This window comes from Salmo salar, chromosome ssa08, assembly GCF_905237065.1.
Source record: "Salmo salar chromosome ssa08, Ssal_v3.1, whole genome shotgun sequence".
NCBI lineage: Eukaryota > Metazoa > Chordata > Actinopteri > Salmoniformes > Salmonidae > Salmo > Salmo salar.
In genome coordinates this window covers 17,023,724-17,037,175 of record NC_059449.1, presented here as the reverse complement: position 1 = coordinate 17,037,175, position 13,452 = coordinate 17,023,724, and the positions used below count along the sequence as shown (strand labels likewise).

Below are 13,452 nucleotides of genomic sequence, written 5' to 3'. Positions count from 1 at the left end.
TACAATCCAGACCCACAGCCCCAATCTCCCTCTGCTTTTATGGCTTTTCAGCATCCTAAAGAAATAAAATAGCCTGAGAAAGGTTAAAAGTATTTTTTACAAGGAAAACACTTCGGCAAATGGAGGGCATATGAGTTTCATTAGCACACATATACACGCAAACAGATTCGCGCACAAACACACACAGCTAGTGGTTACAAGTTACAGGGCATTGTTTAGGCATTTGATGAATTGTAGTCCTTTAAAATTACGTTCGTCTCTGGATCAACAATACAGTATAATAAGGAGTAGTCTTATCTACAACATCATAAAGCATGACTTTACCACACATTAGGCAATCTACACATTAGGCAATCTACACATTAGGCAAACTAGGGATTCTAGGACAATCAACCTTTCTTAGAGTGGTTTTAGCGGGCCAGTGTAATAAATAGTGACTTGTGATTGATTTCAAACTCACCCTAATCGCATCCAAGCATCCGTGCTCCTCTGCAAGGACTGTGACTATGTCGTCAATGCAACCTGAGAACAACAAACACAGACCACCATGCCATAAACAATGAACAACCCCATCATAACCAATCTGTGGCTCACCAGGCTGACGGACAAGGCAACACGTTCACTTACCCAAGGTGATGATGAATTTCAATCTCTCGCTTATTTCAATGTTCTGCAGTAGTCTTCTACCCTGTAAATAAAAGGTTGATAGTACATGAGGACAGAATGACTTCCTCCTAACCACAATATCACACTTCACTTGAACCCTCAGTTCAATGGCTATATAACACTGTCATAACATCTGTCAATGACAGTCCTGACTTTTGATTGACAGCTCAATCAACCAATCAATCATTAGGTCAAGACATGGTGGTGTAAGAGAGCTTACTGCACACAGCTCAAAGAGCAGGACTCCCAGGGTCCACACGTCTGTCTTGGGCCCCGAGGGAAGCGGGTTCTCCCCCTGGGAGGGGTCACTAGGGTGGACTGAGCCCTGGGCGATGACCTCTGGAGCCAGATAGGATGGGTACCTGTGGACAGAGATAGTCAATTGAAGGTCAAAGGTCAATTGAATACCCCGCAAGGCATAGAAAACTTGAGAGCGTTGAGGTTGTCTTGAATTAAATTCAATGAAACATGTTTGCAACAGATAACATTTGACAATGAACAGACTTTGATGATTAATCTACCTAAATATTCCAGGTACTTCCTGTTTCGTTGAAGTCATTGTTTAAATGATGCATGTACAGTACATTGCTTCATATCAAGGAATCTCCGTAAACACTAGACAGATAAAGCTTATTTCATCTTCAAACCAGATGTTTTACTTGGAGACTAGATAACACAGGACATCAGAGGCAGCGGCGAACACACACAATCATTCCCCCATTCAACAACAGGCTATTACCCACAAAGACTTTCTAAAACATGAGGGCCTTTGGGTTTTGGATAAGACTTCAGCTATCTATTACAGTACTTGAAACAATGGATTACTTCAATATCCAAAACCTGGATATCATAATGGCTGGTCATGGCTGACATCAACACCACTATCCCAGAAACCCTAGACCCACTATGCAATTTGCATATCGCACCAACAGATCCACAGATGATGCAATCTCTATTGCACTCCACACTGCCCTTTCGCGCCTGGACAAAAGGAACACCTATGTGAGAATGCTATTCATTGACTACAGCTCAGCGTTCAACACCATAGTGCCCTCAAAGCTCATCACTAAGCTAAGGACCCTGGGACTAAATACCTCCCACTGCAACTGGATCATGGACTTCCTGACGGGCCGCTCCCAGGTGGTAAGGGTAGGTAACGACACATCCGCTAAGCTGATCCTCAACACAGGGGCCCCTCAACAGTGCGTGCTCAGTCCCCTCCTGTACTCCCAATTTGTAAGTCGCTCTGGAGAAGAGCGTCTGCTAAATGACGTAAATGTAAATGTACTCCCTGTTCACTCATGACTGCACGGCCAGGCACAACTCCAACACCATCATTAAGTTTGCTGATGACACAACAGTGGTTGGCCTGACCACCGACAACGATGAGACAGCCTACAGGGAGGAGGTCAGAGACCTGGCAGTGTGGTGCCAGGACAACAACCTCTCCCTCAACGCGATCAAGACAAAGGAGATGATTGTGGACTACAGGAAAAGGAGCACCGAGCACGTCCCCATTCTCATCGACGGGGTTGTAGTGGAGCAGGTTGAGAGCTTCAAGTTCCTTGGCGTCCACATCACCAACAAACTAACATGGTCCAAGCACACAAAGACAGTCGTGAAGAGGGCATGACAAAACCTATTCCCCCTCAGGAGACTGAAAATATTTGGCATGGGCCCCCAGATCCTCAAAAGGTTTTACAGCTGCACCATCGAGAGCATCCTGACGGGTTGCATCACTGCCTGGTATGGCAACTGCTCGGCCTCCGACCGCAAGGCACCACAGAGGGTAGTGCGTACGGCCCAGTACATCACCGGGGCCAAGCTTCCTGTCATCCAGGACCTCTATACCAGGCAGGGTCAGAGGAAGGCCCTAGAAATGGTCAAATACTCCAGCCACCCCAGTCATAGACTGTTCTCGCTGCTACCGCACGGCAAGCGGTACCAGAGCACAAAGTCTAGGTCCAAGAGGCTTCTAAACAGCTTCTACCTCCAAGCCTTAAGACTCCTGAACATCTAATCAAATGGCTACCAATACTATTTGCATTGCCTGACCCCCCACCCCTGCTGCTACTCTCTGTTATTATCTATGCATAGCCACTTTAATAACTCTACCTACATGTACATAATTACCTCGACACCGGTGGCCCCAGCACATTGACTCTGTACCGGTACCCCCCTGTATATAGCCCCGCTATTGTTATTTACTGTTGCTCTTGAATTATTTGTTATTCTTAGCTCTTACTTTTTTAGGGATTTCCATAAAACTGCATTGTTGGTTAAGGACTTGTAAGTAAGCATTTCACTGTACAACACCTGTTGTATTCGGCGCAAGTGACAAAATGTGATTTGATAAACAATAGATTGACCATTACACATACATGTCATAGTAATGCATTCTATTTCACTAACAGCAATGAAATACTGTGTTGTGTTCACAGAGGGACCTATGACCTCCATTATCAGAAGATCCACAGTACTACAAGTTCCAGACGTTCAAGGTTCAAATCTTCCATTATCAGAAGATCCACAGTACTACAAGTTCCAGACGTTCAAGGTTAAAATCTTCCATTATCAGAAGATCCACAGTACTACAAGTTCCAGACGTTCAAGGTTAAAATCTTCCATTATCAGAAGATCCACAGTACTACAAGTTCCAGACGTTCAAGGCTCAAATCTTCCATTATCAGAAGATCCACAGTACTACAAGTTCCAGACGTTCAAGGTTAAAATCTTCCATTATCACATCATCATTTATCATAGTTATCTCTATATGACAGTGGAACATGTATTGCTTTTAACCCTTATAGATGAGTTGGTAGAGCATGGCGCTTGCAGGCCAGGGTTGTGGCTTCAACTCCCACGGGGCACCAATGTATGCACTCACTCCTGTATGTTGCTCAAAGAGCGTCGGCTAAATGACTAGAATGTAAAATAATTGTGTTTTCACTGCCTAATCTAATGTCAGTCACAATGTAATAGCTTTTCACATCTATCGACACAGTCGTTGTACATGGGAGGTTAGATATGAACAGGACTTACCCAATAGGAAAGTCCACATCCGCCCCGTGGTCTGTCATGTAATAGAGCCCAAACTTAGCCAGCTTCACCTTGCCCTACAAAGAAACAAATGTTACAAATGACAATGTATTGATGGCCTTATGATAAATCAATAATGCATCAATAACGTGATGACAATTAGCCTGTTTAAACGAGAGCACAGGTTTAACCAGGCTAGATGACAATGGCAAACGGCGTTAAAAGCCATTCCATTAGACCCCAACTGATAGGGAAGGGAGGTAACCTACCTTGCCGTCCATGAGGACATTCTTTGCATTGAGCGCTCTGTGAACCATCCCATGTTTGTTCATAAACTCTAGTCCCTCCAAGGCCTCATAGGCTATCTGGAGAACCCTCTCTGGGCTGTAACAGACAGACAAGGCCTGAGAAATATTATATACACATTATAGAACTTGGGCGTAGCTTTAGGACCTGTGGTGTTTGGCTTGAAAAAGAGTTATGTATGTTACTCAGAGCGTCTTTGTTTTCCAGCCAACAAAGCTACAACAGGTCATTGTGTGTACTAAATATGTAGTCATTTTCCCCCTGCCGGGTCTGTAGAGTTGAGGAGTTCATTCGGTAAGTGTTTTAGATGGAAGAGGTTTGTGTTATTATCGGTGTCAACCAGTAGATGGCAAGGGTAGTGCATAGCCTAGTCCTGATGTAATGAAGCCATTCTTCTTTGTTCAGCTAAACCATGATCATTCTACTGACAGAGATATAGAACTGAGTCCTCCTAACATTCAATAACATAGTACAATGATAATGTACTATATCTATATATAGTCTTCATATTGTGTAAATATTGTACTATATAGATATAGTGCCTTCGGGTATTATACTATTTCTTATTGTTGTTGCCTTGTCGAGAAGGAACCTGCAAGAAAGCATTTCGGTGGACAGTGCATGAAAACAAATAATTTGTTGACTGCAAATTGACCACAAGTATCCTAAACAGATATAATATTTGTCTAAAACAGCCATTTCAAACCTTGCTTGCAGTTGTATACGTTTACATATACAGTATCTCTCTATAACGTGTGGGAATACTCTGGAACAGATTCCAAAATTAAAATCACTTGGAGCTGATTTGCTGGTGTTTTTAGCCTTTTATGTCCAACAATAAAAATACAAAATAAAATAACATTTCCTTTTTATATAAGAAAACTTAGGGGCCTAAATAAAATAACAGCGGGGCCAAATTCAGCCCGCCAGTTGGTCAACCCAGTGCAACTAATAAAAAAAAACGTGTATTCTTACCTGACAGTTTGAAACTGTTTCTGGAAATCATTTAGACTGCTTTCGTAGTGTTCCGTTACAACAACAAGTCGTTCTGGAAGAAGGAAGAAGAAAAGGTGTGAAATGGTAGATCAATATGACACTGGTCAGCCCTGGCATTTTATTCATTTATTAGTTTAATATGTGATTTCAAAACATTTGTTTTACGGTCTGCTGCTTGGTCTCCATTTTTTTTTTCCCAGCAAGGCTGTCATTTTGTTGTTTTTCCAATGAAGGAGTGTGCCTTTAAGTTAAAGGTTTAGCCACCACATGATTGGTTAAACATAGTCAAGAAGAATCTTCTAAATGAAATGCTAGCGCCATGTGTTGTGATAACATACATATGCAATTACAAAGCTTTAAAGCTGTACTCAGTCCTTTATAACTTCCCATCCACCCAGCCCACACAATAAATGGAAAAACAAAATGTTATCTACAAAATCTGACAAAGGGTCCAGCGTTCAGGGCCTTAAAACATGGTTTTGATTAAATGAATACAGTTCATGTCAGAATTGACTTTTCTTAGCAGGTTAGGAGAACTTTCGCAGCAGTTTGGAGAATTAGGTAAAGGTTAGGAAAAGGGTTAGGGTTAGATAAAATGCACAAAAAAATATATACTTTTGACATACATTTGACATAAGCTTCTAGCCATGACTATAAAACATCTGGGCATATAAAAGGATGAAACAAAGCAGGCTAATGTAAGCTTTTAACAACTCAGGAAGTCCATAATGACAGTACTGTGTATACTTTGGCCAAAAATCATTAATGTGTCAACATTACAGTGTCCAATAAAATCTGCATATTGTGGATTTGGGATGATTTCTGTTTTTTGTTGAGACTTTTAATAAAACACATTATTGTGGTAATACGCGTGGCAAACAAAAGCGAAAGAAGTTAGATTGTGCAGTTGGAGTTTGCCAAACACATTCAGTTATTTTACAGTGACTCGGATGAAACAGAAAACACTACTCAAAAACAGAGACATTGTTGAAAGCTGAGAGAGCCTCTTGAAGAGGTATAACCTGTGATGAAGTTTCTCCATATTTGCTCAACTGTAAATGACAAACTGGGGTACAAGTCAACATGTAAACTTATGGGTATGACCACAATGAAGTCAATATGAACAGCCTCTTTTCACACAATACACAAGATTATTAGGTGTTTTTCCAAATAGAAAGGGAAGGTCAAGGCTCTGTTGGAATACGCTGAATGCACTCTGTTCCCTCTTCCTTCTGAATGCACACCGTAAGTAAGCATTTCACTGTTAGTCTACACCTGTTGTTTACGAAGCGTATGATGAATAACATTTTATTTGATATTAATAGGACACCAGTCATATACAATAGTAGATGCCAAAGGGAAAGGGATTTGATTTAAAAGCTGCTGTCGGTCTGTCACGTCAGTACCAATCTCCCCTAGTCCTCTTTAGTTTCACTCTCCATCCCACCCTCCCAATACTAGGATATTTCTGGTAGTGAAGTGTTGTCACGATACCAGTATTGTGATACTAGGATACCTGATTTTCCATGTATTCTTCCCATCTTCACAAATCACTGAAAGCCAGATACAGTTGAATAGAGGAAAACAAGGATTCCACTACAAAGTCACTCAAGATGGCGCCGACATAGATGGTCGCCTCGCTTCGAGTCCTTAGGAAACTATGCAGTATTTAGTTTATGTATTATTTCTTACATTGTTACCCCAGGAAGGCAGTCATCAATGACCTCTTATTACATACAGCCGGGAAGAACTATTGGATATAAAAGCGACGTGAACTTACCAACATTACGACCAGGAATACGACTTTCCCGAAGCAGATCCTCTGTTTCAGATCCTCTGTTTGGACCACCACCCAGGACAATGGATCAGATCCCAAAAGCCGACCCAAAACAACATGCCGCAGAAGGGACAGACGGAGCGGCCTCCTGGTCAGGCTCCGTAGACGTGCACATCGCCCACAGCTCTCAAGTATACTACTCGCCAATGTCCAGTCTCTTAACAACAAGATAGACGAAATTCAAGCAAGGGTTGCCTTCCAGAGAGACATCAGAGATTGTAACATTCTCTGTTTTACGGAAACATCGCTCTCTCGGAATTGGTTCAGCCACTGGGCTTCTCCATGCATCGTGCCGACAGAGATAAAAACCTCTCTGGGAAGAGGAAGGGCGGGGGTGTACGCTTCACGATTAACAACTCATGGTGTAATCATAACAACATACAGGAACTCAAGTCCTTCTGCTCACCCGACCTCGAATTCCTTACAATAAAATGCCGGACATATTACCTCCCAAGAGAATTCTCGTCAGTTATCGTCACAACTGTGTACATTCCTCCTCAAGCAGACACCAAGACGGCCCTCAAGGAACTTCACTGGACTCTATGTAAACTGGAAACCATATATCCTGAGTAGGGTTGGACATTTTGGGGAATATTCAGAAGTGGAAACTTTGTGGGAATTAACAGAAATATGCAAATTAATATTAATACCATTTAAATGTAGATGTTTTTTCTGCATTGGATATATTTACCATATCATATGGAGACAGAAACATAAACCTTTTACCTTATCATAAGTAGACATAATTGCAAATTATTAAATCCTTCCAAAAGAAATTCGTAAACAATTTAGTTTTTTAATTGAACTTTAATTAAATGAGTTGACTCTTAACATGGGATGATTTCACTGAACAACAAAAGGGAATATTGAATGATCCCCAATGATCCATCGCATCTCCCAAAAACGTTTTCAACATACATCTGTAAAATGATAGTCTAGAAACTAAAGCTTTGGTTGTCTTCCTCTCAGGCGTCCATGTCTTCTTCCTGGACCTCCTCAATGTCCACCTCTTGAACATCAGACTGAGGCCTCATCTTCACTGTCACTTTCGAACCTTGATGAGGATGGCTCGTTTCAGGCTCAAAAAGCCCCAAATCTGCCCGGATGGCCACAATTTTTCAACCTGGTCAGCCTGTATTGGTCAGCCTTTTGCGTGCTTTGGTGTTTGTGTTCCCAAACAAGGACCAGTTGCGCTCTGAGGCGGCTGATGTTGGTGGGATTTGGAGGATGATGGAGGCAACAGGGGAAAGAGCCTCAGAACCACAAAGTCCCCTCCACCAGGTGGTTGATGAGATATGTTGGCAAGACTGCCATATTGCATCTCCATCCCAAAGCCCTTGCTTGGAAGTGTACTTCACCAGACTGCCAAGAACCTTGCCCTCATCCAGGCCAAGGTGGCGAAACATGGTAGTGATGACACCATAGGCTTTGTTGATCTCTGCACCAGACAGGATGCGCTTCCCAGCATACTTGGGGTCCAACATGTACGCTGCTGCGTGTAAGGGCTTCAGGTAGAAGTCTTCACGCTTTTTGATGTATTTCAGAACTGCAGTTTCCTCTGCTTGAGCAACAGTGAAGTGGGCAGGGCAGTACACATTTCTTCTCTTACATCTGCAAACATCAGAACATCAGACAGGATGGCACTGTCGCCCTCAATCTGTGCAATGGCTACTGCTATAGGTTTCTGGCGTTTCAGGCTGCTTACCACCCTCTCCCAAAATACATCATCCAGGAGGATCCTCTTGATGGGGCTGTCCATATCGGCAAACTGTGATATGGCCATTTCTTGGAGAGACTCCTTCCCCTCCAGGAGACTGTCAAACATGATGACAACACCACCCCAACGGGTGTTGCTGGGCAGCTTCAATGTGGTGCTCTTAGTCATCTCACTTTGCTTGGTGAGGTAAATTGCTGCCATCTTGATGACCCTTCACATACCTAACCATTTCCTTGGCTTTCTTGTAGAGGGTATCCATTGTTTTCAAAGCCATGATGTCCTTGAGGAGCAGATTCAATGCATGAGCAGCACAGCCAATTGGTGTGATGTGAGGGTAGGACTCCTCCACTTTAGACCAAGCAGCCTTCATGTCCGCAGCATTGTCTGTCACCAGTGCAAATACCTTCTGTGGTCCAAGGTCATTGAGGATTGCCTTCAGCTCATCTGCAATGTAGAGACTGGTGTGTCTGTTGTCCCTTGTGTCTGTGCTCTTGTAGAGTACAGGTTGAGTGGTGGAGATGATGTAGTTAATTATTCCTTGCCCACGAACATTCGACCACCCAACAGAGATGATTGCAATACAGTCCGCTTTCTCTACAATTAGCTTGATCTTCACTTGAACTCTGTTGAACTCTGCATCCAGCAAAATGTCTAGATAAAGCATGTCTGGTTGGAGAGGTGTATGCTGGGCGAAGAACATTCAGAAATTTCTTCCAATACACATTGCCTGTAAGCATCAGAGGTGAAGAAGTTGCATAGACAGCTTGAGCAAGACATTCATCAGCATTTCTCTGACTACATTCCTCCATTGAGTCAAAAAAAACATTTGATTCCTTGAGGACCATGAGCTGTTGCTATCAGTAAGGTGTCTGATTCCTCATTTCCACCTCGAATAGAAGTACAGGGACTTTTGTCAGAGGTTGCTTGTTGTGAGCGCTGAGGGAATTCTAAGCACTTGGCCAGATGATTCTGCATCTTTGTTGCATTCTTCACATATGATTTGGCACAGTATATGCAAATGTACACAGCTTTTATGGACACAGGTGAATTAACACTCCTCAGTTAGGAGGCTCAAGCAAGCTAAAACCCACATGGTAGCAAAAACTAACTAGCAGAAATTGTTAACAAGTTAGAAATGATTTAAACACACTTTGCTGTAGGCTACTATTTACTAGTTAACAAAACGTCATGTTTGTCGTATAAAATATATTCACCCAACCCAGTATTGTAATCAAAACTCACCAGAAAGCATGTAGTCCTTGTCTCAGACAGTGTAGTAGTGTGGGCTCAATAGCATCTCATTAGTGTGCAAGGTCTTGAGAATCAGCTGTACATGTAATGGAAGAGTGCACTGCACATGTGATGGAAGAATGCACTGTGCATGCAGAGGGTTGCAATTCCATTGAATTGGGGATAGTTTAACCAAAATATGCCACAAGACCTAGAATTGACTTATGTGTACCCACAAAAAAGGTTCACTGTTATACGCTAACTTTTTTGATGATTTAAGGAAAATTCCCCAAATTCCCAGGCTCAACTTCCCATGGAAAATGTTCAGAAAAATTCTGGAAATTTCAGGGAAAGTTTCAGACCCTTTGCAACCGTAATCCTGAGGCTGCATTAACTGTAGCTGGGGATTTTAAACAAATCAAATTTGAGATCAAGGCTTCCTAAATTCTATCAAAATATTGATTGCACTACGCGCAAGGGTAATACACTCGATCACTGCTACTCTAACTTCAGCGATGCATACAAAGCCCTCCCCTGCCCTCCCTTCGGCAAATCCGACCACGACGCCATCTTTCTCCTACCGTTTTATAGGCAGAAACTCAAACAGGATGTACCAGGGACTAGAACCATTCAACGCAGGTCTGACCAATCGGAAGCCACGCTTCAGGATTGTTTTGATCACGCAGACTGGGATATGTTCCGGTCAGCCTCAGAGAACAACATCGATCTATACGCTGACTTGGTGAGTGAGTTTATAAGGAAGTGCATTGGAGTAATAAAACCTACCCTAACCAGAAACTGTGGATGGATGGCGGCATTGTCGCAAAACTGAACTCGCGAACCACCGCATTTAACCATGGAAAGAGGTCTGTGAATATGGCTGAATATAAACAGTGTAGTTATTCCCTCCGCAAGGAAATCAAGCAAGCGAAATGCTGGTACAGGGACAAAGTGCAGACACTCAACGGCTCAGACACGAGGCACATGGCAGGGTCTACATGAAATCACAGACTACAAAAAGAAAACCAGCCACGATACGGACACCGACGTCAAGCTTCCAGACAAACTAAACACCTTCTTTGCCTGCTTTGAGGATAATATAGTGCCACTGTCACGGCCCCCCCCCCATCCTTCTCCGTGGCTGACGTGAGTAAAACATTTAAACGTGTTAACCCTCGCAAGGCTGCTGGCCCAGACGGCATTCCAAGCCACGTCCTCAGAGCATGCGCAGACCAGCTGGCTGGTGTGTTTACAGACATATTCAATCGCTCCTTATCCCAGTCTGCTGTCCCCACATGCTTCAAGATGGCCACCATTGTCCCTGTACCCAAGAAGGCAAAGGGAACTGAACTAAATGACTACTGCCCTGTAGCACTCACTTCTGTCATCATGAAATGCTTTGAGAGACTAGTCAAGGATCATATCACCTCCACCTTACCGGCCACACTAGACCCACTTCAGTTTGCATACCGCCCCAACAGGTCCACAGACGATGCAATCGCAATCACACTGCCCTATCCCATCTGGACAAGAGGAATACCTATGTAAGAATGCTGTTCATTGACTACAGCTCTGCATTCAACACCATAGTACCCTCCAAGTTCGAGGCCATGGGTCTCAATCCTGCCCTGTGCAATTGGGTCCTGGACTTTCTGACGTATGGTAAAGGTAGGAAACAACATCTCCACTCACCCTCAACACTGGGGCCCCACAAGGGTGCGTGCTCAGCCCCTTCTTGTACTCCCTCTTGACCCACAAATGTGTAGCCATGCACGCCTCCAACTCAATCATCAAGTTTGCAGACGACACAACAGTAGTGGGCTTGATTACCAACAATGACTAAACAACAGGAGGAGGTGAGAACACTCGGAGTGTGGTGTCAGGAAAACAAACTTTCACTCAACGTCAACAAAACAAAGGAGATGATCGTGAACTTCAGGAAACAGCAGAGGGAGCACACCCCCCCCCCCATTGACATCGACGGGACAGTAGTGGAGAAGGTGGAACGTTTTAAGTTCCTCGGCGTACACATCACAGACAAACTGAAATGGTCCACCCACACAAGACAGTTTGGTGAAGAAGGATCAACAGCGCCTCTTCGACCTCAGGAGGCTGAAGAAATTTGGCTTGTCACCAAAAACCCTGACAAACTTTTACAGATGCACAATTGAGAGCATCCTGTCGGGCTGTATCACAGCCTGGTACGGCAACTGCACCGCCCTCAACCGCAAGGCTCTCCAGAGGGTGGTGCGGTCTGCACAACGCATTACCGGGGGTAAACTACCTGCCCTCCATGACACCTACAGCACCCGATGTCACAGGAAGGTCAAAAAGATCATCAAGGACAACAACCACCCGAGCCACTGCCTGTTCACACCCCTACCATCCAGAAGGCGAGGTCAGTACAGGTGCATCAAAGCTGGGACAGAGAGACTGAAAAACAGCTCCTATCTCAAGGCCATCAGACTGCTAAACAGCAATCACTAACTCAGAGAGGCTGCTGCCTACATTGAGACCCAATCACTGACCACTTTAATAAATGGATCACTAGTCACTTTAAACAATGCCACTTTAATAATGTTTACATATCTTACATTACTCATATCATTTGTATATACTGTATTTTATACCATCTATTGCACCTTGCCTATGCCGCTGGGCCATCGCTCATCCATATATTTATATGTACATGTTCTCATTCACCCCTTAAGATATGTGTATTAGGTAGTTGTTGGGGAATTGATTGAATACTTGTTAGATATTACTGCACGGTCGGAAATAGAAGTACAAGCATTTCGCTACACTCGCATTAACATCTACACTCGCATTAAAATTTGATTTTATCTTTCACCATTCCAGTTATAGCACTTATATAGGCCTACCAGTGCTTTACCATTGGTGTATTCTGTGCATTCAGATCACTTTTACTCCAAGGAAGGTAGGTTGAGGGAGTGATGTATTTTCACCGTATCAAGAATAGGACCCAGAAGACCCATTGACAAACAGACAGAGATGCGTAGTCCTACCATGCTTCCCTCTGGAGATGTCTACGTACTGGCAGAGCCTGGGGTGGGTAATGGTCTTGAGCAGCTGGAAGCGGCCCAGGATCTTGATGGAGTTGGGGGTGAGGGGGAGGCCGTTGCTCCCGCACACATCGTGGGGGAGAGCCGAGGCAAAGAAGGTGAAGGCCCCTAGCTGGGCGTCTCTCAGTGGCCTCATGACTACTCACTGCTCCAGTGTCCACTTCAGACTCACAGTTGACAGCTCCACCAACCCACACACCCTATGGAAAACACAGAGACATTAGAGGCAGTGAAACAAATTATGAACAGTTTGGTTCATGTTTACAAACACTCATTTTAATTTGAAACTATATCTAAACACAACAGGTGCAATGTAGCTAAAATACAAGTTATATCACAGCTTTTAAACGCAGAAATAACTTAAGATATAACACAAAAGAATGGTTACCACACACTTTCATATCCACTTCATTTACTTTGTCATATTGTACAAGCATTACCTAATAGTGTATTTAGGGAGGCACATAACCGGTTTGTAAACAGTAAAAGTGGATACAGGCAGCTAACTAAATCGAAAGCAAGCGACAGTGCTGCAGTTAGCTTGTACAATAAGGGATGCAGTATGCTGAAAACTTTGA

At 43.5% G+C, this 13,452-nt stretch overlaps 1 protein-coding gene across 2 annotated transcripts in view; it reads right to left on the bottom strand.

Moving 5' to 3' along the window:
- Positions 1-13,452, bottom strand: part of LOC106610360 (TBC domain-containing protein kinase-like protein) — a 68,118-nt gene that overhangs the window by 54,352 nt on the left and 314 nt on the right. Inside the window, exons 1-8 of one of the 2 annotated variants that reach the window (XM_045722872.1) lie at positions 13,315-13,333; positions 12,818-13,074; positions 4,987-5,059; positions 3,975-4,089; positions 3,709-3,782; positions 887-1,028; positions 628-688; positions 461-522 (exon numbers count right to left, since the gene is read on the bottom strand). In XM_045722872.1, the coding sequence (XP_045578828.1) occupies positions 461-522; positions 628-688; positions 887-1,028; positions 3,709-3,782; positions 3,975-4,089; positions 4,987-5,059; positions 12,818-13,010 (720 nt within the window). In that variant the 5' untranslated portion in view covers positions 13,011-13,074; positions 13,315-13,333. Of the gene's footprint in view, positions 1-460; positions 523-627; positions 689-886; positions 1,029-3,708; positions 3,783-3,974; positions 4,090-4,986; positions 5,060-12,817; positions 13,075-13,314; positions 13,334-13,452 lie in introns of those variants that run through there. The other variant, XM_014209681.2, reaches the window with a different exon arrangement.